The sequence below is a fragment of the Salvelinus sp. IW2-2015 genome, linkage group LG14 (assembly GCF_002910315.2).
Source record: "Salvelinus sp. IW2-2015 linkage group LG14, ASM291031v2, whole genome shotgun sequence".
Lineage (NCBI taxonomy): Eukaryota > Metazoa > Chordata > Actinopteri > Salmoniformes > Salmonidae > Salvelinus > Salvelinus sp. IW2-2015.
This window is the reverse complement of record NC_036854.1, coordinates 33,162,459-33,188,930: the sequence shown is the minus strand read 5'-3', so window position 1 is coordinate 33,188,930 and position 26,472 is coordinate 33,162,459. Positions and strand designations below refer to the sequence as shown.

The following is a 26,472-nucleotide window of genomic DNA, read 5'->3' as shown; positions in this document are numbered from 1 at the left end:
ACACCTACTCATTCAAGGGTTTTTCTTTATTTGTACTATTTTCTATCTTGTAGAATAATAGTGAAGACATCAAAACTACGAAATATCACATATGAAATCATGTAGTAACCAAAAAAGTGTTAAACAAATCAAAATATATTTTAGATTCTTCAAATTAGCCACCCTTTGCCTTAATGACAGCTTTGCACACGCTTGGCATTCTCTCAACCAGCTTCACCAGGAATGCTTTTCCACCAGTCTTGAAGGAGTTCCCACATATGCTGAGCACTTGTTGGCTGCTTTTCTTTCACTCTGCGGTCCAACTCATCCCAAACCATGTCAATTGAGGTCGGGTGATTGTGGAGGCCAGGTCATCTGATGCAGCACTCCATCACTCTCCTCCTTGGTCAAATAGCCCTTACACAGCCTGGAGGTGTGTTGGGTCATTGTCCTGCTGAAAAACAAATGATGGTCCCACTAAGCGCAAACCAAATGGGATGGCATATCGCTTCAGAATGCTGTGGTAGCCATGCTGGTTAAGTGTGCCTTGAATTCTAAATAAATCACTGACAGTGTCACTAGCAAAGCACCCCCACACCATCACACCTCCTCCTCCTCCTTCCTCGGTGGGAACCACACATGCGGAGATCATCCATTCACCTATTGCCAGCAGCATACCACCCTGCATACCACCACTGCTGGCTTGCTTCTGAAGCTAAGCAGGGTTGGTCCTGGTCAGGCCCTGGATGGGAGACCAGATGCTGCTGGAAGTGGTGTTGGAGGGCCAGTAGGAGGCACTCTTTCCTCTGGTCTAAACAAAGATCCCAATGCCCCAGGGCAGTGATTGGGGACACTGCTCTGTGTAGGGTGCCGTCTTTCGGATGGGACRTTAAACGGGTGTCCTGACTCTCTGAGGTCATTAAAGATCCCATGGCACTTATCGTAAGAGTAGGGGTGTTAACCCCGGTGTCCTGCTAAATTCCCATCTGCCCTCAACCATATCACGTCACCTAATAATCCCAGTTTACAATTGGCTCATCATCCCCCTCTCCCCTGTAACTATTCCCAGTTGTTGCTGCAAATGAGAACGTGTTCTCAGTCAACTTACCTGGTAAATAACGGATAAAAATTAAATAAAATAAAAAATTCTGCATCTCAGAAAGACATGACGGTTGGAAACCAAAAATCTCAAATTTGGACAAATCAGACAAAGGACAGATTACACCGTCTAAGTCCTTGCTCGTGTTTCTTGGCCCAAGCAAGTCTCTTCTTCTTATTGGTGTCCTTTAGTAGTGTTTWTTTTGCAGCAATTCGACCATGAAGGCCTGATTCACAGTCTCCTCTGAACAGTTGATGTTGAGATGTCTGTTACTTGAACTCTGTGAAGCATTTATTTGGGCTGCAATTTCTGAGGCTGGTAACTCTAATGAACTTATCCTCTGCAGCAGAGGTAACTCTGGGTCTTCCTTTCCTTCCGGTCCTCATGAGAGCCAGTTTCATCGTAGCGCTTGATGGTTTTTGCGACTGCAGTTGAAGAAACGTTCAAAGTTCTTGAAATGTTCCATATTGACTGACCTTCATGTCTTCATTTTTATTTGCTTATTTGAGCTGTTCTTGCCATAATATGGACTTAGCCCTATTTGGTAAAAGGCTATCTTCTGTATACCCTCCCTACCTTGTCACAACACAGCTGACTGGCTCAAATGCATTAAGAAGGAAAGAAATATTACAAATTAACTTTTAACAAGTCAAACCTGTTAATTGAAATGCATTCCAGGTGACTAACTCATGAAGCTGGTTGAGAGAATGCCAGGCGTGTGCAAAGCTGTCAACGGGGCAAAGGGTGGCTACTTTGAAGAATCTCGTATAACACTAGTTTTTGGTTACTACATGATTGATGTCTTCACTATTATTGTACAATGTAGAAAATAGTCAAAATAAAGAAAAACCCTGGAATGAGTAGGTGTGTCCAAACTTTTGATAGGTACTGTATACTCAATAACATTAGTTTTGATGACCATTATCATGCACCTGTCTCGGAACCGGGGCAGGGGTAAAAAATAMATTTAATCTATGCACTTAAATAGTGAATGGAGGACACTTTTCCCTTCGTTAATTTTCATGCCAGCCAGGTAGGCTATACTCCTGCTATAAAGTGAAGCAATGTGCTTAATATTTGGAAAGTTCAGAAATAAATATAGTAGGCCTAGCCTATAGAAAGCTGATGGGATACTCCTCTTTTTTTAGAGGTCATCAATTCTGTTTTATCACGCAATTGCATAGCCTATAGAAATGTTGCTCAACATGAGCTCATGGACGCTCATGAAGTGTTTGATTTAGATTTTCAATAACATTTTCATTGTTGTCAGACTGATTTCGAGGGACAATAGAGTGCTGAGTACCAGGCAGTTAGCAAGTTTGGTAGGCTACTAATGACCATCAGCAGCATCAGAGCATGGAGAAGCCTAGTTACTGTGACTAAACGGTGACGTGGAATGTGACTGAGGTCATGACTCGTGCCTGCCTGTGTGGTGGTAATACGGTCACCGTAACAGCCCTATGCGTAACAGCCCTATGCGTAACAGCCCTATGCGTAACAGCCCTATGCGTAACAGCCCTATGCGTAACAGCCCTATGCGTAACAGCCCAATGCATAACAGCCCTATGCGTAACAGCCCTATGCAAGACTCAGATTTACACTTTATTGCATATAGTCAGACAGTTGCGGATGGGTTATTAGCAATTGTGGGCGGGTGTGGGTGAATAAACAGCTGACCCACGCACCAATAATACACACATATACACACACCTTTGCATACATACACAAACACCGGTACACACGCCTGCCATCACATCTTATCTGCGTGTGTGTGTGTTTGTGCGCTCTTTCGTTCGTTCGTTCAAATCTGTTTATGTGTGTGTGTGTTAACAGAAGGAGATTCGTAGTTCCCTGGTGTTGTCCATGCTGCAGCAGATGCTGGCTGAAGACAAGGCAGACATGGTCAGAGAGGCTGTGGTCAAAAGCCTCGCTATCATCATGGGATACATTGACGACCCTGACAAGTACTCCCAGGTGTGTGTGTGTGTGTGTGTGTGTGCATGCGTGTTAGAAAAGTCTTTCTGACCGTTCTTGTGTTTGGTTGTGTTGAATGTGGTCATGTTATACTGACAGAGGTTGTGTTCATGTTGCGGTCAGGGTTTCGAGCTGATGTTGCTGTCCCTTGGTGACCCATCCGAGAGGGTGGTCAGTGCTATCCACCAGGTGTTCATCCCAGCATTCGCTGCCTGGACCACAGAGCTGGGAAACCTTCAGACCACTCTCATCCCCTCTCTACTGGCCCGCATAGAGAAACTACTCAAGGTAGGTAGACCCACAGGACTTTGTTTATTTGGTATATGTAAGAAATGTTTTGATGTTGACGCTAACATTCTAGATAAAGAAGTGAACGCTCTAACTGCCCTCCCCTTCCTCTCCTTCATCTCCTCCTTCTCTCTCCTTCCTTCCCTCTCTCTCACTCCCCCCTCTCTCTCTTTCTCTGTCCCCTCCCTTTTCTCCTTCTCTCCAGCAGGGTGAACATGGTCTTGATGAACACAAGCTCCACATGTTCCTGTCTGCCCTCCAGTCTCTTATCCCTCCTCTGTTCTCTGTGGTGATCCAGAACGCTCCCTTCACACACAGAGTTAACCTGCAAGGAGACATTCCCCCCATAGAGGGTAGGAAACACACTGAGTTAACCTGCAAGGAGACATTCCCCCCATAAGAGGTAGAAATCACACGATGTTAACCTTCAAGAGACATTCCCCTAGAGGTAGGAAACACAACTGAGTTAACCTGCAAGGAACATTCCCCCATAGAGGGTAGAACACATGACAATTGTTTCGTGACCAGTAAACCTTGCTATTCTGACTACAATATTCAATTCATAATCTCTAGTATTTCACTCGCTGAACTTTACCCCAACCGCTGTCCTCTGTTTACCCCTCAGTACGCGGTTCCCTCGTCCGGCGTCTCCTCTGCAGGAATATAGCGACTATCCTTGGCAGCCGGGAGACGCTGAGCGCCCTTCTCATCCTGTATGATACCAGCTAGAACATGAGGGCCACCACAGGCTGGGACAGTCTGCTATGTGGTCAAACCAACTGTGAGTGGTCTATGCAGTAGCAGTACTATTGAACACACACAGCCGCAACACACACTCCTGACCCCCTCTCTCTCTCCAGTCTTGCCAGTGATAGACATAGTAGGTCGTTTAACGTAGCCCTCACTACGTGTGTCCATGAGTTCTCACTGTTCTTCTGAGACTCTGTCGCCATTTGGCAAGTCTTCACTAACACTAAGTGAGAGTATCTACTGTAGGCCTTTTGCCGGAAGAATCTGCACTGTTTCATTAAATTCATTGTGTGCAGACTATAGCAGTCTCTTCCTCTCTCTTTCAGGTAAAACCACAGTTCAAGAGATCCTACGGCTCTCTGAAGAGAAATGTGGGTAAGTGGAAGAGACACACCAGTGCGATTTGTGTTCCCTGTCTCTCTTTCATCCTCTGAATTATATAAACAGCGTGTGCTCAGATCTCTGCCAAATGTTTTTGGTTTGTTGTTTGTGTTTGTGTGAATTGTTGTGTCAGCCTTGTGTGCCTGCCAACGATTGTCTGTTTTATAAGCCCACTAAACTGGAAATCATCACATGGTCATATGTCAATTTCTCCTTTTTTCTATTTCTAATTTAATGAATATTTGTATTCGTTTTCTCCTAGATCTTTAACTGGGGAATGGTATTCTACAAGGCTACTGTCCCCATTTATCTACAGAGATATTACATTGCTAACAATCAGGTAAACCTTCTGTGTTGGGACAGTCACCCGTCTTTCTCATAACTTGATAACCAGCATACTATGTATATAATTCATCTATAATATCATAATAATGTGTTAATTTCTATATGTTAGTATTAATAATGTAGTATTACGTAATGTATGATTTAACCTACAATTCAATACATGTGTGAGTCTTATATGACCAAGTGTGTATCTAAATAATGTATGTATTAACCAATATGGAGATGTAATATGTGTGATATGTTATCTATGAATGTTCTAATTAATTTCTACATCGTTATGTATTAAATTATTATATTAATGTGTCGTCTACATTAGTATATCCTACTATTATCGTGGTGAGTGTGTGTAGGTAGTTGACCACTATGTGTGTTCCTGTCAGGATGAGATCGTAAGCTGCTTGTTGGTTTTCTAGAGACGTCATGACACCCTGTCTCTCTCACATGCCCCCCTGGACAGCCTCAAAGCTCCTTTGTAGAGCTGTCGGTTTACCAACTGCACACACACATAGTAAGAATTGAATGGGCAACAATACTCTTACATAACTCGTGTTATCTTAGATTCTAACTCGTACTTCCTCTACCCTTTCTCCGTTCGCGGCTCCCTACCTCCTTCTCCGCTCAATACTCCTCCCACTTTCTCTACAACCACTCCCTCTCTCTCCCCTCCATCTCTCATGTTCTCTCTACCCCCTTTCTCCCTCTCTCTCCTCTACTACAACCCCATCTCTCTCTCTCCCCCTCCATCTCTCTGTCTCTCTACCCCCTTCTCCCGCTCCTCTCTCTTAACCCCATTCTCTCTCTCCCCTCCATTCTCTCTAGTCTCTCTACCCCTTTCTCCTGCTCTCTCTCTTTACACCCCATCGTCCGCTCTCTCTCTCCCCCTCCATCTCTCTGTCTCTCTACCCCCTTTTCTCCCGCTCTCTCTCTCTCCACCCCCCTTTCTCCCTCTCGCTCTCTCCTCTCTCTCAGGGCTAACCCAGTGTACCATGAGTTGTTACTGACAGTGCTATGGTACGGAGTGGTCCATACCTCCGCTCTAGTCCGCTGTACCGCCGCACGCATGTTTGAGGTACGGCGCCCTGCTACAACGCGCCACACACACCTTCACACACACAAATTTGCTCACGTAATAACATGCTTTATAGTCTAGACCATATAAGAATGACACTGTATTATGTTTGATGTGTGCTGTATCTAAAATGTTTTATTGAAACCTGTTTTTATTGAAACCTGTTTTTATTGAGACCTATTTTGTCATGGACTAGAAGTAGTCTTCTTGCTGATTTAATCTTACAGTTTTAATAGATAAGTATTGCTGGAACATGGACTGGACTGTAAAGGTTTTTGAGTTGTATTATGCAAACAGAACTATACTGGTTTGAAATGCCTCCCTATGTCTTTACCCTGCAGCAGCCTCTGCTTGTTATTGCCTTCCCCCTCAAGGGCCTGATTCCATTTTAATCCCTAGCCCCTTCCCAGAGCCCCTACCCCTTCATTGTGAACACCAAAGAGCTAGGGAAAAACATTGGCTCGAAATGGAATCAGGCCTACATAAAATACACTTTTGGTGAGGAGGAGGAGGTTGTTGTAGCACTACCCACTTCACTGTCATTGTGGTATAGACATCCCCCTTCACTGTCATAGTGGTATTGACATCCCCCTTCACTGTCATAGTGGTATAGACATCCCCCTTCACTGTCATAGTGGTATTGACATCCCCCTTCACTGTCGTAGTGGTATAGACATCCCCCTTCACTGTCATAGTGGTATAGACATCCCCCTTCACTGTCATAGTGGTATTGACATCCACCCCTTCACTGATACCATCGTGCGGTTATTGACATCCCCTTCCCAACTGTCATATGGTATGACATCCCCTCACTGTCATAGGGTATAGACATCCCCTTCACTGGCATAGTGGTCGTGGACGTCCCCCTTGCACTGTATAGTGGTATAGACATCCCCCCTCCCCCTTCACTGTCATAGTGGTTAAGACATCCCTCTTTACTGTTCATTAGTGGTAATAGACATCCCCCTTCACGGTCATAGCGGTGTGGACTCCCCCTTCACTGTCATATGGGTGTGGGACGTCCCCCTTCACTGCTCATACGGGATATGACGTCCCCCTTCACTGTCAAAGTGGTATAGACATCCCTCTTCACTCTCATAGTGGTATACTCCCCTTTACTGTCATAAGCGGTATGGACATCCCCTTCACTGTCGTAGTGGTATAGACATCCCCCTCCCCTTCGCTGTCATAGTGGTATAGACATCCCTCCTTTATGTCTATAGTGGTATAGACATCCCTCTTTACTGTCATAGTGGTATAGACATCCTCTTTCACTCTGTAGTGGTATAGACATCCCCCTTTACTGTCATAGCGGTATGGACATCCCCCTTCACTTCGTAGTGGTATAGACATCCCCTTCGCTGTCATAGTGGTATAGACATCCCCTTTACTGTCATAGTGGTATAGACATCCTCCTTTACTGTCATAGTGGTATGGACATCCCTCTTTTACTGTCGTAGTGGTATAGACATCCCTCTTTACTGTCTAGTGGTATAGACATCCCTCTTCACTGTCATAGTGTTATAGACATCCCCCTTTACTGTCATAGTGGTATGGACATCCCCCTTACTGTCATAGTGGTATAGACATCCCCCCCCCCTTCACTGTCATAGTGGTATAGACATCCCTCTTCACTGTCATAGTGGTATGGACATCCCCCTTCACTGTCATAGTGGTATAGACATCCCCCCTTCACTGTCATAGTGGTATGGACATCTCCCTCCCCCCTTTACTGTCATGGTGGTGTGGACATCCCCCTTCACTGGCATAGTGGTATAGACATCCCCCTTCCCTGTCATAGTGGTATAGACATCCCCTTCACTGTCATAGTGGTATGGACATCCCCTTTACTGTCATAGTGGTATAGACATCCCTCTTTACTGTCGTTGTGGTATAGACATCCCCCTTCACTGTCATAATGGTATAGACATCCCCCTCCCCCTTCACTGTCATAGTGGTGTAGACATCCCCCTCCACTGTCATAGTGGTGTGGACATCCCCCTTCACTGTCATTGTGGTGTGGACATCCCCCTTCACTGGCTAGGGGTATGGACATCTCCCTCCCCTTACTGTCATAGGGGTATGGACATCTCCTCCCCCTTACTGTCATAGTGGTGTGGACATCCCCTTCACTGTCATAGTGGTGTGGACATCCCCTTCACTGTCATTGTGGTGTGGACATCCCCTTCACTGTCATTGTGGTGTGGACATCCCCCTTCACTGTCATAGTGGTATCGACATATCCCTTCACTGTCATAGTGGTATAGACATTCCTCTTCACTGTCATAGTGGTATAGACATCCCCCTTCACTGTCATAGTGGTGTAGACATCCCCCTTCACTGTCATAGTGGTGTAGACATCCCCCTTCACTGTCATAGTGGTGTAGACATCCCCCTTCACTGTCATAGTGGTATGGACATCCCCCTTTACTGTCATAGTTGGTGTGGACATCCCCCTTTACTGTCATAGTGGTGTGGGACATCCCCTTACTGTCAGTGGTGGACATCCCCTTCACTGTCATTGTGGTATGGACATCTCCTTCACTGTCGTTGTGGTATAGACATCCTCCTTCACTGTCGTTGTGGTATAGACATCCCCTTCACTGTCATAGTGGTATAGACATCCCCCTTCACTGTCATAGTGGTGTGACATCCCCTTCACTCTCATTGCGGTGTGGACATCCCCCTTCACTGTCATTGTGCTATGGACATCCTCCTTCACTGTCATTGTGGTATTGACATCCCCCTCACTGTCATAGTGGTATAGACGTCCCCCTTCACTGTCTGTGGTATAGACATCCCCCTCTCACTGTCATGTGGTATAGACATCCCCTTCACTGTCATAGTGGTATAGACTCCCCTTCACTGTCATAGTGGTATAGACATCCCTCTTTACTGTCATAGTGGTATAGACATCCCTCTTCACTGTCATAGTGGTATAGACATCCTCCTTCTCTGTCTAGTGGTTATGATATCCCCCTTCGCTGTCATAGTGGTATAGACATCCCCCTTCACTGTCATAGTCGTATAGACGTCCCCCTTCGCTGTCATAGTGGTATAGAAATCCCCCTTCACTGTTATTGTGGTATAGACATCCCCCTTCACTGTCATTGTGGTATAGACATCCCTCTTCACTGTCATAGTGGTATAGACATCCCCCTTTACTGTCATAGTGGTATAGACATCCACCTTCACTGTCATAGTGGTATAGACATCCACCTTCACTGTCATAGTGGTGTGGACATCCACCTTTACTGTCATAGTGTTATAGACACTTAACCCCCCTATCACCATCTCATAGTGGTATATCCCTCCCTACCATTCTCTGCAGACTCGGCAGAAGTTGCCCCTAACCACAGATCTAGGATCTGATCCCTCTGCACCCAGTCCTAACCATGACTATTAGGGCATGAACAAAAATCTGACTCTGGACCACTGGTTAGGGGGAACTTCTACCAGCTCTGTTCAGCAGCTCTGTTTGCTTGGCTTCTCACTTATTGTTTGTTTTTCTTTTTTGTTTGTTTACCTGTGTGTTTACGTGCGGGCTTGCGCGTGCGTGACATGCGTTCCAACCTTGGCGCTGCTGCTACTTCTTGTCGTTGTGTATCACTTTCTTTCTTTCTTTCTTTCTTTTTGTTTTCCTTTTTCCCTCTCCTCCCTCTCTCGGCGTGTTGCCATGACACTGCTGGCTCTGTCCATCACCCGCCCCTGGGCTGTGACATCACGGCTGTGTTGTCCAATCAGCTGCTGGTGAAGGGGGTGAATGAGACGCTGGTGGCTCAGAGGGTGGTGCCTGCTCTCATCACGCTCTCCAGCGACCCTGAGATGTAAGTGTCTCCTGCTGCCTTGTCTGGCCACCTCGACCCCTCCTCCAACCTCGCAGGAAGAACCCTAACCTCTGATTAGGATATATATTGAATAACACCAGATCTTTCAGGACTGTAGTTGGTATGGAAACATACATACATTGTTAACGGAGTCAATGGTTTGACTTAGGATTTTTTTTCTCAAAACTCAGGGACAATGAGGCTTTGCAACACAAATCAATTCCAAAGTAGGTGCTTTCTCTAAACCTGTGTATCTTTAGGGTAGTTGCCCTGTCTGTGCTCCTAGATGGTTCAAGGTCTCTGACTCTGGGTAAAAGTCTTCTTTGGGCTTTCTTCCTGTAGAGGTTGAGGTGCGGTCGACCGTGTGCGGTTCTGTGTTTACTGTCACTAACACCAGGCATCATCAGTGTGCGACACTAACCCACACCCCGGTAGTCACTATATAACCATGCTTGAAAGGACAGCAGTATGATGCTTTCTAAACACTAGCCCAAACCCTTACCTCTAACCTTAATCCTAACCTAGTCCTCAATTAAGACAAAATATGTAATGTACTTGATCATCAGTTCTGACAATATAGGTCATTTTGTCCTTTCTGGCATGATCTACCCAATCATGTTCATTGCATCATCCGCCTGCTACACTACGCCAACTCGCGCTCTGATTGGCTGCATGTGGAGATCATCCCAGCATGCTCAGCTGTAATGCATTACCACCCCATCCTTCTCCTCACCCCCTTTTTAGCAGACCTCCCCAACCCTCAGGTCCTGGACGATTGTCTTCACCCCTACCTCTCTCTTCCTCCCCCCTCCCTCCCTCCTAACCTCTTCGTCTCTCCCTCCCTCCTAACCGTTTCCAGTTGATTCTACGAGGCATGTCAGAAGCTTTAATAGACCGCCGGGTGGCCCCGGCTCTTATTACACTGTGCAGTGGCCCTGAATTGTGAGTCAACGAAGACGAGACGTTTCCTCTCCTCTTCTCTCTATCCCTCCTTCCTCTGCATCCTCCTGGTTCTATTTAGTGTATTATATTATTTAAATCCATACGGACACCGGAATGATCTAACATCACCATTAACCTTGGCATTAACATACATGATCCACACTGATGATTGGTTGGTGTTGGTCTGTTTTATATTATCTTCTGAGCTGCATATTGTAGTTTCAATAAAGCAGAGACCTGGCTCTATTCTAACTCCTGTCTGGCTTATAGTTCAGTTAGGATATCTACTATCCCTGCCTTTGGTACCATCATGGAGACGGTCACGCAAAAAGAGGTATGGACATGCTGATTTTCATATATGCACATACTACACTCATGCATTAAAAAAGTCTGGGTTATATGTTTGAGCACAGGTGTGTTTTGTATTGTGTCCGTGTGTATTAGGGGGAGTATCCATGTTGGCATGCATGTGTGTTTGCGTACATGCATGTATTAATGTGTGTGTGTGTGTGTGTGTGTGTGTGTGTGGTGTGTGTGTGTGTGTGTGTGTGTCCCAGCTGTTGGAGCGTGTGAAGATGCAGCTAGCGTCGTTCCTGGAGGACCCACAGTACCAGGACCAACACTCTCTACACATGGAGATCATCAGGACCTTTGGCCGGGTCGGACCCAACGCTGAGCCACGCTTCAGAGACGAGTGTCAGTACTACTGATAATACACACACACACACTACGCTGAACCACACTTCAGAGACGAGTGTCAGTACGGACACATACATACACACACACACACACTATTGCAAAGGCACACTAAAACAAGAGCGCAGACACACTCACATGCACATATGGACTCAAGTACACACACACACACACACACACACACACACACACACACACACAGTGATATTGTCTGTTTTTTGTCTTCCAGTTGTGCTGCCTCACCTCCACAAACTAGCGTTGAGTAACAACGTCCAGGCTACAGAGAGTAAGAGGATAGACATCGCTACTCAGCTGTTTGAGGCCTACAGCGCTCTCTCCTGTTGCTGTATCCTTCACCCAACACTGACGTTTGTGTGTGGATGTGCACGTCTTTGTATGTGTGTGTGTGTGTGTGTCAAATCAAATTCAAATAAAATGTATTCGTCACATACAGCAGGTATAAAAGGTGCAGCACAATGCTTATGTCAAATCACATCTGTTATTTGTCACATTCTCCGAATACAACCTTACCGTGAAATGCTTACTTACAAGCCCTTAACCAACAATGCAGGTCAAGAACGAGTTAAGAAAATATTTGCTAGATAAACTAAAGTAAAAATAGTAAAATAACAATAACGAGGCTATATACAGGGGGTACCAGTACCAGTACCGTCAATGTGTAGGGGTACAGGTTAGTCAAGTTATTTTGTACATGTAGGTTGGGGTAAAGTGACTATGCATAGGTAATAAACAGCTAGCTCCCTCAACAATGCTGTACATTAATCAATAATAACTATGTAATGAGTCAAAAATAACAAGTCTTAGAAGATGTATACATAATAATAATGGACCTGTATGTACAATTATAAAGTGGCTAGTGGAATCAATATTATATAATAGAACAGCAGCTTTGTCTGCATGTATGAGTTCTGGGTGTGTTTGTGTGTAAGCGTTGGCTGTGGGGGTAGTCAGTGAAAATCATCTCTAACGTGCATATAGTTTCTCCGGTGCAAATAGTCTGTAAGGTGCAGGAAGACAACTAGGTTTAGCTTTTCAGCAGTCTGATGGCCTGGTGATAGAAGCTGTCTCGGAGCCTGTTGGTCCGAGACCCGATACTCCAGATGGTAACTGGCAGATGTGAACAGTCCATGGCCCGGGTGACTGGAGTCCTTGACTATCTTTTGGGCCTTCCTCAGACACCGCCTGGTGTAGAAGACCTAGAGGGCAGGGAGCTCACCCACAGTCATGTATTGGGCCGTCCGCATCACCCTATGTAGAGCCTTGCGGTTGAGAGGGGGTGCAGCCGGTGATGCAGCCGGTCAAGATGCTCTCGATGTTGCAGCTGTAGAACTTCTTCAGGATCCAAGGGCCCATGCTGAATTTCTTCAGGTGCATGAGGTTGAAGAGGCTGTGCTGCGCTGCCTTCACCACTGTGGTGGTGTGATTGGACCATGTCAGGTTCTCTGTGATGTGCAGGCCGAGGAAGCTTTTGACCCTCTCCACTGCAGCCCTGTCGATGACAATAGGGGAGTGCTCCACCCGTTGTTCCCTGTAGACCACGATCAGCTCCATGGTGATCAGCTCCATGGTGATCAGCTCCATGGTGATCAGCTCCATGGTGATCAGCTCCATGGTGATCAGCTCCATGGTGATCAGCTCCATGGTGATCAGCTCCATGGTGATCAGCTCCATGGTGATCAGCTCCATGGTGATCAGCTCCATGGTGATCAGCTCCATGGTGATCAGCTCCATGGTGATCAGCTCCATGGTGATCAGCTCCATGGTGATCAGCTCCATGGTGATCAGCTCCATGGTGATCAGCTCCATGGTGATCAGCTCCATGGTGATCAGCTGTGTGTGTGTGTTCCCTGCTACTGTGTCCTTCACTTACAGAACTTACCTCACCCTTTATTAATGGTTGAGACAAACCGCTACATATTAACGAGTTGAGTCAAGAGGCCTTTAAAGGGAAAAGCTAAAATAGGGCAATAGTTCATGAACTGGTTTTTAAATGTGTCCACCTAGCGGTATGTACTTAAGACTTTTCAAGAACTGTACCCAGAGCAGTTTTGGCTTGGCTGGGGCTCAGGGGAGAGTGTTTTATTTCACTTTTATAGCTGTGACTCAGAATACGTCTTTAGAATAACAAGATCTGGGTCAAGACTAGGTTACTGTAGTCAGACTAGGTTACTGTAGTCAGACTAGGTTACTGTAATCAGACTAGGTTACTGTAGTCAGACTAGGTTACTGTAGTCAGACTAGGTTACTGTAGTCAGACTAGGTTACTGTAGTCAGACTAGGTTACTGTAGTCAGACTAGGTTACTGTAGTCAGACTAGGTTACTGTAGTCAGACTAGGTTACTGTAGTCAGACTAGGTTACTGTGGGGCAGATGGTTAGAAGTTCACTATTTGTGGTTGTGGGCTGTAATCGACCAACCCTGCCTCAGTCAGTGGGGTATATGTATATATATATATATACATATAGTACACTGAATAAGTTAAATACATTAGCTGTATGTGTATTTATGCATTGGTTGCTTGTCCCGCTGGCGAGTTGAGAAAGGAAAATAAACACTCCATTTTGGGGCCGTATGCTGATTACAGGGTTGAGTGGGCGGAGAGAGGGAGGGAGACGGAGAGAGAGACGGACCACAGCCCACAGAGAGGGAGAGCGAAAATGAGAGAGACGGACAGTTACCGACCACAGTCTGCCTCAGAGAGACGGAGAAGCCAGAAGAGAAAATGACAGAGGGAGAGCTGCCTCCAAGCCTTTGTTCAGAATTCCCAGCATATGGCATGTGCATGCATGCGTGCACGTTCCTCCCTAAATGTGTTCCCAAAATAGTGAGGCTCCTCAAGGGCGTATTTTGCAGCACAGAGACCTACCTCTAGTGACTTCCATGCCACCTCACACACTCACACACACACCAGCTGGCTGAGGTTTGGTAATGTGCGAATATCGCAGGCTATACGGGGGGTCGCATGTAGCTTTGGTCACAGTGGCTAAACTCCCCACTCTATCAGAGCCTGGGACTGTGACATCATCAGTATGCGACGAGGCAGTGGAAGTACTGTGGCCCTCTGGGTAATGTAGTCATATAACCTCACTAATCTTACTTGTTTTTAAACTCTGTGTTATTGTTATAATATTACTTCACTCACAACGGTTCAGTTGACCAGTGTTCAGTAGTGTTTAACTCTGTTGATGTTTGGTCGTACAGTATTCAGTAGTGTTTAACTCTGTGTTGGTGTTTGGTTGTCCAGTGTTCAGTGTTCAGTGTAGGTAAACTTTGTGTTCAGTTGTCCGGTCCTTGACCTCCTGCTCCAGTCATCTCAGAGGAGCTGATGGTGAATCACTTCCTGCCTGGCCTGAGGTGTCTGAGGACCGACATGGAACAGCTATCTCCTGAACACGAGGTACACACACACACACACGGTAGCTCTCCCAAACCACATCAAATGACCTGTTTCCCATGCCAGTTAAAGACCAGCTGATTCCCAGACCACTTTCCACACAGCGTGATGTTGTCTCCAGGAGGGAGACTCACCAGGCGTACTTTCCACAGCACAGCAGTCTAACTGGTATCTTTTCCACTGTGTGTGTCTCCTGTCCTGTTGCAGGTGATCCTGAGCTCCATGATCAAGGAGGGGGAGATAAAGGTAGAAAACAGAGGGATCGGACAGGCAGAGGGGTGAGTACTAACGCACACCAGTAAATCAGTACACAATCACAGTCCTGTGTGCTGTGTCTGTGTGATGTATCTGTGTGCTATGTCTGTTTGCTATGTCGGAGCATTCAAAATACACACACACACACACACAAAACACAAAACACAAAACACAAAACACAAAACTCTACAAACTCTCCTGTTGACTTGTTGGGTCACAGTCATATGACCCTCTGGAAGCCTAGCTGCATAAACAGTAGAGAAACTGCAGCCTTTAGATTCAGGACAGTGGTGAGGAAGGGAGGCTAGGGGGAGGAGAGCATTGGGACTCAGCCATAGTGTGGGTGGGAGGGGGAGGTTAGGGAGTAGAGGAAATCAACTATTAAAGACTGTTGGACCACAGCCCATAGTGTGGCTGTCTTGTGAACATGTGTTTCTGCCTCATTAAAAACAGAACCGTGTATGTGCTCACACGTGTACCCTCTGAACTCTTAAACTCTGAGGCTGTAGCTTAGCAACACAGTCACACACCCCAATGTCATATTGAGTCTTGTTTTGAGGTTGTTGGTTTAATCATCATGTTTAATTCTAACTTTAGAATCTCTCAGCATCATCATGCACAGTTAGAGACAAGAGATGGTTCTGTTTTAGACTCAAAGCATCTATCAACAACCATGTTACTACACTACGGCACTCAACTCCAGCATTTTACTTAACTTTCATTTGACTATTGGCCATATTTAGTTGAACAGTTGTTCCCCTACAGTTCTTTATCTGCTGTTGTTCAACCAGATTTAGGCAGAGAGGGAAAAAGAGGAACTCTCCTAACTGTCAGTCAGTAGAGACTGTTACTGTTAACGCTTAGGAAAAAGCTTTTCCATTTACCTGTCCAAATATATGGACGGAGAGACTGAAACAAGAGCAGAACAAAGCAAACAAATGAGCATTTGACAGTTAACAACACACTGTCAATCACTCTGAACTGTATGTTTAGGGAGAGAACGATTGTAGAGTTTATAGGGAAAACATTCTGGATGAGTGATAGTATACTAATTCTTTGTGACAAGGCTATATAAGATACAGTATGTGCCATTCTATAGGCTATATAATATATCCCATTGTTATATATATATATATATATATATATATTATTTGTATTTATTTTTCTCCACAATTTTTTGGTATCCAATTGACGCTGGGCCAATTGTGCGCCGCCCCATGGGTCTCCCGTTCGTGGCTGGCTGTGACAGAGCCTCAACTCGAACCCAGAATCTCTARTGGCACAGCTAACACTGCGATGCAGTGCCTTAGACCACTGCGCCATTCAGGAGGCCCAATATAACCCATATATACACTCTGGACAGTTTATTAGGTACTTATTAGTTCACCCGGTTCACAAAAATGGTCACGTGGCTTGTTCTATAAAGCAAGCAGACAGGCATCGAGACATTCAGTTACTGTTCGATTGAACGTTAGAATGGGCAAAACAAGTGACCTAAGCGACTGAGTGGCTTCCTGGGCTTTTCACGCACAACAGTGTCTAGGGTTTTCCTTGGAATGGTACAACAAACAAGAAACATCCAGTCAGCGGCTGTCCTGTGGGTGAAAACAGCTCGTTGAAGGAGAGTGGCAAGAATAGTGCAAGCTAACAGGTGGGCCACAAACAGACAGTGGTGTGCAGAACGGCATCTCGGGAAAGCACAACTTGTGGGCCCTTGTGACGGATGGGCTATTGAAGCAGACGACCACACCAGGTTTCACTATCAGCTACAAACCAGAAGAAGCCATTCCAGTGGGCACACGATCACCAACACTGGACAATTGAGGAGTGAAAAAACAATACCCGGTACGACAAATCCCGGTTGTGTCATGCTGATGGCAGAGTAAGGATTTGGCGTAAGCAGCATGAGTCCATGGCCCCATCCTGCCTGGTGTCAACGGTACAGGCTGCTGGCGGTGGTGTACTGGTGTATGGAATGTTTTCCTGACACACGTCAGGTCCCTTCATACCAATTGAGCAACGTTTGAAAGCCACAGCATGTCTGAACATAGAATCCATGCTCTGAAGAATTCAGGCTGTTCTGGAGGCAAAAGGGGTTCCGACCCAGTACTAGATGGGTGTACCTAATAAACTGTAGCTCTCTGTGTGAGGATGATGCTATGTCCAAGCTCTATAATAAATGTACACGTTGACATTTTAGTGATTTAGCAGACGCTCTTATCCAGAATGACTTAGGTAGTGCATTCATCTTAGGATAGCTAGGTGGGACAACCACATATCAGTCGTAGTAAGTACATTTTCCCTCAAAGTAGTAATCAGCAAACTCTGTGCTAGTAGGAGAAGACATGCTGGCCAACGTGTTCATTGTGTTTCTGTTCCTGTAGCTCTGTGTCCATTGCTGCTAGTCTGGTTGGTGAAGACGCTAAAACCAAGTTCCTGAGTAAGATGGGTCAGCTGACCACATCCGGTGCCATGCTGGCCAACGTCTTCCAGAGGAAGAAATGATCTATCCTTCCGCCGGCTGCCTGGGGCCCCAGCGCACTACATATCCCATGAGCCTCCAGTGTCCGGGAGCGCTGGCCCAGCCACCAGTGATAGGCCAGGTCAGGGTCTCTGTTCGAATACCTTCTAGATGCATCCTTCACTCCTCTGTGACTCGAAAGGGGAGAGCTATCTGGCTGAGCCCTAGGAAGGGAGGAAGGAGGGGTGCGCTTTGAAGTTTTCGATCAGGGTCCAGGGTGTATATCAATACTCTGAAGTGACTTCCTCGTCTCAAGGAGAGGAGATGAGTAGAGGAAGTCATTATAGACTATTGAGATGCACCTAATTGGGTTTGATTTAGAATTTTATCTTGCGCCATGTCGGCACCAAAAGCTTTATGAATGTTGCAGTCCAGTCTATCTAGAATGTTAGTGGGGTTCTATGTCAGAATGTGATTGTTCCGGAACCTTTTGGTGTCAACATGGAGAGGACTAGCTTACTAACTGACGTCTGTATGTTCATGGCTCTGGGGAATCGCCTACTTGAAGTCAAAATCGCCTGCCTTTATTTCGTCACGTCTCTCTCTTTGTTGTTTTGATAGTCTCTATTTTATAACTTATTTATCTCTTAAGACTTTATTCCTCCAAAGAAATGTGCACATCACTTTATCATTCTTTTCTCTTTATTGTGTGTATTTTGATTCAGAGTCGTCTTATTATATATGATGTACATGATCATCATCACTACCATTCATTGGCTTTGTTTGTTTATGTTGGAAATGTGAAGATGAAGAACACTGATTCCCTCGCTCCATGCCTCCCTCCTTCCTTCTTTCCCTGTCTCGTTCTGCCTCTGCGTGTTGCAGTGTCTCGGATGGTTCTTATCTAAAGTGGCTGTTCTGATTTGGGTTTTGTTATTTTCTCTTTGGGATATGCTCTACAAGTAAATAACTGTATGATACACTGAAATGAAAAGGACTGTACCCATATTATTATGTACATTTGAAATTGGTGTCATGAAATAATAAAAGACGAAATAAACAATTGTGTACTTATTCAGTTCATTTGGAAAGAATTCGGACCCCTTGACTTCTTCCACATTTTGTTACGTTACAACCTTATTCTAAAATGGATTCAATTAGGGTTTTTTTCCCTCCACAATCTACACACAATACCCAATAATGACAAAGCAAAAACAGGTTTTTCAACATTGTTACAAATGTATAAACAATTAAAAACAGAAATATCACATTTACATAAGTATTCAGACCCTTTACTCAGTACTTTGTTGAAGCACCTTTGGCAGCAATTACAGCCTTGAGTCTTCTTGGGTATGACGCTACATGCTTGGCACACCTGTATTTGGGGTGTTTCTCCCATTCTTCTCTGCAGATGCTCTCAAGCTCTGTCAGGTTGGATGGGGAGCGTCGCTGCACAGCTATTTTCAGGTCTCTCTAGAGATGTTCGATAGGGTTCAAGTCCTGGCTCAAGTCTTCAAGTCCGGGCTCTGGCTGGGCCACTCAAGGACATTCAGAAACTTCCTTCTGGAAGGTTCTCCCATCTCCACAGAGGAACTCTGGAGCTGTGTCAGAGTGACCATTGGTTTCTTGGTCACCTCCCTGACCAAGGCCCTTCTTCCCTGATTGCTCAGTTTAGCCGGGTGGCAAGCTCTAAGAAGAGTATTGGTGGTTCCAAACTTCTTCCATTTATAAATGATGGAGGCCACTGTGTTCCTGGGGACCTTCAATGCTGCAGAAATGTTTTTTGTACCCTTCCCCCCCAGATCTGTGCCTCGACACAGTCTTGTCTCTGAGCTCTACGGACAATTCCTTCGACCTCATGGCTTGGATTTTGCTCTGACATGCACTGTCAGCTGTGGAGCCTTTCCAAGTCATGTCCAATTGAATTTACAACAGGTGGACTCCAAGTTGTAGAAACATCTCAAGGATGATCAATGGAAACAGGATGCATCTGAGCTCAATTTTTAGTCTTATAGCAAAGGGTCTGAATACTTAAGCAATTTTTTAAATATTTTTTTWATACATTTTGCAAACTTTCAAAAAGTATGTTTTCGCTTTGTCATTATAGTGTATTGTGTGTAGATTGTTGAGAAAATAGAAATAATTTAATCAATTTTAGAATAAGGCTGTAATGTAACAAAATGTGGAAAGAGTCAAGTGGCCTGACTACTTTAAGTATGCACTGTACACCTGTCTCTGATGGTTATTGTGCATGTGTGTAAAAATATCCACCATTGCCATATAATACACAGCTCAAAGTTTCAGCAGGTGTTCAGAGTAGTAAAACTAAGCCCTTGGTAAATATACAGAATCCCCCTCATCTGTCACCCCCCCACGCACACAGCCGCTACTACTCTAACTTCAAAGAGYGTTATGTCCCTTTGTCTGTCCAGGATTCCAAAGTTCAGTAGATGGGACAGACAGAGTTGCTGGCCCGTAGACTGGTTCAGAGCCATTACAAGTCCTAGCTTCGGTATACAGTGTACTGTAGGGAGTGATGTGTGACGCTACACCCTGTTCTGTCAATATATCACCCTGTCCCCACCCCTCCACAAAGAACAGAATTTGCATATTCACTTTAATATTTAACATTGTTACTGATTACTCACCAGGTGGACAAATAATGTATATATTTTAGGACACTGTACTGCATGGGTAGGAATGGAACATGGAGCATAATAATAGTACACTGAACAAAAATATAAATGCAACATGTAAAGTGTTGGTCCCATGTTTCATGAGCTGAAATTAAAGATCCCAGAAATGTTCCATACGCACAAAAAGCTAATTTCTCTCAAATTTTGTGCACACATTTTGTTTACATCCCTGTTAGTGAGAATTTGATCCTTTTGTCAAGATAATCCATCCTCCTGACAGGTGTGGCATATCAAGAAGCTGATTAAACAGCATGAACGTTACACAGGTACACCTTGTGCTGGGGATAATACAAGGCAGCTCTAAAATGTGCAGTCATGCAACACAATACCACAGATGTGTCAAGTTTTGTGGGAGTGTGCAATTGCCAGAGCTGTTGCCATGAATTCGTTAATTACCATAAGCCGCCTCCAACGTTGTTTTAGAGAATTTGGTAGTACGTCCAACCGGCCTCACAACCGCAGACCGCGTGTAACCAGCCCAGGACCGCCACATCCGGCTTCTTCACCTGCGGGATTGTCAGAGAGGGAGGGTGCCGAGGAGTATTTCTGTCTGCAGTAAAGCCCTTTTTTGGGTAAAAACTCATTCTGATTGGCTGTGCCTGGCTCCCCAGTTGGTGGACCTGGCCCCTGAAATGGGTGGGCCCACCGATGGCTGCGCCCCTGTCCAGTCATGTAAAACCCATAGATTAGAGCCCAATTCATTTATTTCTATTGACTGATTACCTGATATGAACTGTAACTCAGCAAAATCTTTGAAGTTGTTGCATGTTGTGTTTATCTTTTTGTTCAGTATACATGGGACTTAAATTGTGCTTTTCAAAGACCCTAAGTTGCTTTACCATTGTAGAAATGAAAAGAAAAAAACAGGACTCAAAACAAAACATCAGACTGAACATGAATAAAGTGAGGGGTGGGCTCAAAGAAGGGAGAGAGTTGGGATTTGGATACGAACCCAGTTTAGGGTAAAGGGCGGGATCTGGGTTAGGATACGCACCCGGTGTAGAGGGGTGTGCTTAAGGGTAGGTGTGTTTGAGAAAGAGAGAGAGAATGTGGGTGATTTGCATGAGAGTTCATCTATGTTTGCAGTGTGTCAGAAGAGGTTTTTAAGCCCAACTTTGGTGAATGTTGACTTTCTTGGGGTCCTGTGTTTTTACTTAACTTACTACTGTGTGTGTGTGTGTGTTTGGAAAGGGCCTCAATTGGGACTTCTTAGTCATACGACTGACTTTGGGCGAGTGTGTGTGTGCTGTGGTGACTCAGAAAATCATGTCTGTTTCCAAAGCAAGCAGCAGAAATGGTCTTCAAGTTTCAACCACGGGAACATGGTGCCTCTACGCTGCTGTTTTTACTGCTCTCGTGTGTGTGTGTGTGTGTGTGTGTGTGTGTGTGTGTGTGTGTGTGTGTGTGTGTGTGTGTGTGTGTGCCAGTGACACAACTGCAAACAGGATACGGAAGGAACCCTTTGAACTGAGTCCAGCGCTATGGTCACTTTCATGGCAGAAAACACACACACACATTCAGTGTGTGGCAGACCACTAGAGCACTTATTAATGGAATCCTCCCCTGGCCCTTTCTCCTTTTCTGGTTGTCCATGTTTTACTCTCCCTTTATAAGTAGGTTGCCTGTAGCAACATGCATAACCAATGAATTATTTGCTTTTGCCTTTTGGGAAATGTTTATCCTTACACACACACAGCCAGATGTTTCTGTGGCTTCAGCCATGTTTGGTGTCAGAGGCTAAATTGAAGCGTTGAACTGTTAGCGATATGTTTGGAGTTTAAATTGAGGCATTTTATTGCTACACTAGTCATTTCCAGATCCTAATTTCCCCTCTGCTAACTGTAGGGAGGATCGCCACAAATATGCCTTGCTCAGCGGGAGCTTACGGGAATGGCCTTGGAGAGAGAGAGAGGGGAGGAGCAGGAGAGTGGGGGGAGCAGAATGAAATACTTCCATTGGCTCTGAGAAAAAAAACATGTTTTAATACATACATTTTATACATAAATATTTTTTTTCTGTCATTATAAAGCTCTCATCAATGAAAGAGAGAAGCTTTGGTGGCATATTAGAAAGACTAAGAAGGTACGTTCAAGTGTAGGCTAATAACTCTAACAGAAACAAGAGCAACAAATCATCATCTGTATACAAATATACACTGAACCAAAATAAATGCAACAGGCAACAATTTCAAAGATTTTACTGAGTTACAGTTCAAATAAGGAAATCAGTCAATTGAAATAAATTCATTAATATATGGATTTCACAACTGGGAATATAGATATGCATGTGTTGGTCACAAATACCTTAAAACCAGTCAGTATCTGGTATGACCACCATTTGCATAGAGTTTATTTATTTATATTTAACTAGGCAAATCAGTTAAGAACAAATTCTTATTTACAATGACGGCTACCAAAAGACAAAAGGCCTCCTGCTGGGACGGGGGCTGGGATTAAAAATACAAATAAATAAAATAAAAATATAGGACAAAACACATCACGACAAGAGAGACAACACAACACTACATAAAGAGAGACCTAAGACAACAACATAGCATGGCAGCAACACATGACAACACAGCATGGTAGCAACACAACATGGCAGCAGCACATGGTAGCAGCACAAAACATGGTACAAACATTATTGGGCACAGACAACAGCACAAAGGGGAAGAAGGTAGAGACAACAATACATCACGCAAAGCAGCCACAACTGTCAGTAAGAGTGTCCATGAATGAGTCTTTGAATAAAGAGATTGGGATAAAACTGTCCAGTTTGATTGTTTGTTGCAGCTCGTTCAAGTCGCTAGCTGCAGTGAACTGAAAAGACGAGCACCGCAGGGATATGTGTGCTTTGGAAACCTTTTACAGAATGTGACTGGCAGAACTATCAAGGCACAAGGCGAGACCCAAATGCAGACACAGGAGGCAGATGCTTGGAGTCTTACAATGTTTATTAATCCAAAGGGGTAGGCAAGAGAATGGTCGTGGACAGGCAAAAAGGTCAAAACCAGATCAGAGTCCAGGAGGTACAGAGTGGCAGACAGGCTCGTGGTCAAGGCAGGCAGAATGGTCAGGCAGGCGGGTACAAAGTCCAGAAACAGGCAAGGGTCAAAACCGGGAGGACTAGAAAAAGGAGAATGCAAAAAGCAGGAGAACGGGAAACCACTGGTTGACTTGGAAACATACAAGATGAACTGGCACRGAGAGACAGGACACACAGGGATAAATACACTGGGGAAAACAAGCGACACCTGAAGGGGTGGAGACAATAACGAGGAAAAGTGAAACTGATCAGGGTGTGACAAGAACGTGTGGATGATGAGGGCTGCAGTAGGTATCTCAGATAGGGGGGAGTGAGGCCYAAGAGGGTTTTATAAATAAGCATCAAAAAGTGGGTTTTGCGACGGGTATACAGAGATGACCAGTTTACAGAGTATAGAGTGCAGTAATGTGTCCAATAAGGAGCATTGGTGGCAAATCATATGGCTGAATGGTAAAGAACATCTAGCCACTCGAGAGCACCCTTACCTGAGTTGATCAGGCTGTTGGTTGGAATGTTGTCCCACTACCCTCTTCAATGGCTGTGCGAAGTTGATGGATTTTGGCGGGAACTGGAACACGCTGTCGTACATGTCGATCCAGAGCATCGCAAACATGCTCAATGGGTGACATGTCTGGTGAGTATGCAGGCCATGGAAGAACTGGGACATTTTCAGCTTCCAGCAATTGTTTACAGATCCTTGCGACATGGGGCTGTGAATTATCATGCTGAAAAATGAGGTGATGGAAGTGGATGAATGGCACGACAATGGGCCTCAGGATCTCCTCACGGTATCTCTGTGCATTCAAATTGCCATCGATAGAATGCAATTGTGATCGTTGTCCGTAGCTTATGTCTGCCCATACCATAACCCCACCACCACCATGGGGCACTCTGTTCACAACGTTGACATCAGCAAACCGCTCGCCCACAAGACGCCTGCCATATGCCGGTACAGTTGAAACCGGGATTTATCCGTGAAGGGCACACTTCTCCATCCTGCCAGTGGCCATCGAAGGTGAGCATTTTCCCACTGAAGTCGGTTATGATGCCGAACTGCAGTCAGGTCAAGACCCTGGTGAAGACAACGAGCACGCAGATGAGATTCCCTGAGACGGTTTCTCACAGTATGCAGAAATGATTTGGTTGCGCAAACCCACCGTTTCATCAGCTGTCCAGGGGACTGGTCTCAGACAATCCTGCTGGTGAAGAAGCCGGATGTGGAGGTCCTCAAATCAAATTTWAAAAAATGATCACATTTTTTTTAGCAGATGTTAATGTGAGTGTAGCGAAATGCTTGTGCTTCTAGTTCCGACAGTGCAGTAATATCTAACAAGTAATCTAACAATTCCCCAACAACTACCTAATACACACAAATCTAAAAGGGTGAATGAGAATATGTACATATAAGTATATGGAAGAGCGATGGCCGAGGGGCATAGGCAAGGTGCAATAGATGGTATAAAATACAGTATATACATGTGATATGAGTAATGTAAGATATGTAAACATTATTAAAGTGGCATTATTTAAAGTGGCATTGTTTAAAGTGACTAGTGATCCATTTATTAAAGTGTCCAGTGATTGGGTCTCAATGTAGGCAGCAGCCTTTCTGAGTTAGTGATTGCTGTTTAGCAGTCTGATGGCCTTGAGATAGAAGCTGTTTTTCAATCTCTCGGTCCCAGCTTTGATGCACCTGTACTGACCTCGCCTTCTGGATGATAGCGGTGTGAACAGGCAGTGGCTCGGGTGGTTGTTGTCCTTGATGATCTTTTTGGCCTTCCTGTGACATCGGGTGCTGTAGGTGTCATTGAGAGCAGGTAGTTTGCCCCCGGTGATGCGTTGTGCCACCCTCTGGAGAGCCTTGCAGTTGAGGGCAGTGCAGTTGCCGTACCAGGCTGTGATACAGCCCGACAGGATGCTCTTGATTGTGCATCTGTAAAAGTTTGTCAGGGTTTTGGGTGACAAGCCAAATTTCTTCAGCCTCCTGAGGTTAAAGAGGCGCTGTTGCGCCTTCTTCACCACACTGTCTGTGTGGGTGGACCATTTCAGTTTGTCAGTGGTGTGTACGCCCAGGAACTTAACACTTTCCACCTTCTCCACTGCTGTTCCTTCGATGTGGATAGGGGGGATGSTCCCTCTGCTGTTTCCTGAAGTCCACAATAATTTCCTTTGTTTTGTTGACRTTGAGTGAGAGGTTGTTTTCCTGACACCACACTCCGAGTGCCCTCACCTCCTCTCTGTAGGCTGTCTCGTCGTTGTTGGTGATCAAGCCCACTACTGATGATTGAGTTGGAGGCATGCTTGGCCACGCAGTCATGGGTGAACAGGGAGTACAGGAGAGGGCTGAGCCTACACCCTTGTGGGGCCCCAGTGTTGAGGGTCAGCGAAGTGTAGATGGCCCATCAGGAAGTCCAAGACCCAGTTGCACAGGGCGAGGTTGAGACCCAGGACCTTAAGCTTGATGGTGAGCTTGGAGGGTACTATGGTGTTGAATGCTGAGCTGTAATCCATGAACAACATTCTTACATAGGTATTATTTTATGTCCAGGTGGGWTAGGGCAGTGTGCAGTGTGATGGCGATTGCGTCATCTGTGGACCTGTTGGGGGGCGGTACGCAAACTAAAGTGGGTCTAGGGTGGCCGGTAAGGTGGCGGTGATATAATCCTTGACTAGCCTCTCAAAGCACTTCATGATGACAGAAGTGAGTGCTACGGGGCAGTTGTTATCTTTGCCTTCTTGGGTACAGAAACAATGGTAGCCATCTTGAAGCATGTGGGGACAACAGACTGGGATAGGGAGTGATTGAATATGTCTGTAAACACACCAGCCAACTTGTCTGCGCATGCTCTGAGGATGCAGCTAGGGATGCCGTCTGGGCCAGCAGCCTTCCGAGGGTTAACACGTTTAAATCTTTTACTCACGTCAGCCACAGAGAAGGAGAGGGGGGGCGCAGTCTTTGTTAGCGAGCCGCGAAGGTGGGACTGTATTATCCTCAAAGTGGGCAAAGAAGGTGTTTAGTTTGTCTGGAAGCGTGACGTTGTGGGCTAGCGTTTGTGAGGAGGCTTGGACRTAATGCCAAATTCTCTAAAACGACGTTGGAGGCGGTTTATTCTCTGGCAACAGCTCTGGTGGACATTCCTGCAGTCAGCATGCCAATTGCATGCTCCCTTAAAACTTGAGATATCTGAGGCATTGTGTTGTGACAAAACTGCACATTTTACAGTGGCCTTTTATTGTCCTGTCAGGTGGA

The 26,472-nt window shown here is 45.3% G+C and overlaps 1 protein-coding gene across 1 annotated transcript in view; it reads left to right on the top strand.

The window, feature by feature from the left end:
* LOC111973541 (RAB11-binding protein RELCH homolog) overlaps positions 1 to 18,544 on the top strand; it is a 43,140-nt gene extending 24,596 nt beyond the window's left edge. Inside the window, 15 exon segments of the mRNA XM_024147489.2 lie at positions 2,912 to 3,052; positions 3,176 to 3,340; positions 3,546 to 3,709; positions 3,966 to 4,002; positions 4,004 to 4,121; positions 5,203 to 5,233; positions 5,235 to 5,300; positions 5,786 to 5,885; positions 9,630 to 9,712; positions 10,925 to 10,988; positions 11,212 to 11,350; positions 11,580 to 11,696; positions 14,680 to 14,768; positions 14,973 to 15,043; positions 17,405 to 18,544. Of these exon segments, the coding sequence (XP_024003257.1) occupies positions 2,912 to 3,052; positions 3,176 to 3,340; positions 3,546 to 3,709; positions 3,966 to 4,002; positions 4,004 to 4,121; positions 5,203 to 5,233; positions 5,235 to 5,300; positions 5,786 to 5,885; positions 9,630 to 9,712; positions 10,925 to 10,988; positions 11,212 to 11,350; positions 11,580 to 11,696; positions 14,680 to 14,768; positions 14,973 to 15,043; positions 17,405 to 17,525 (1,506 nt within the window). The 3' untranslated portion in view covers positions 17,526 to 18,544.
* Positions 18,545 to 26,472: the final 7,928 nt, after the last annotated feature.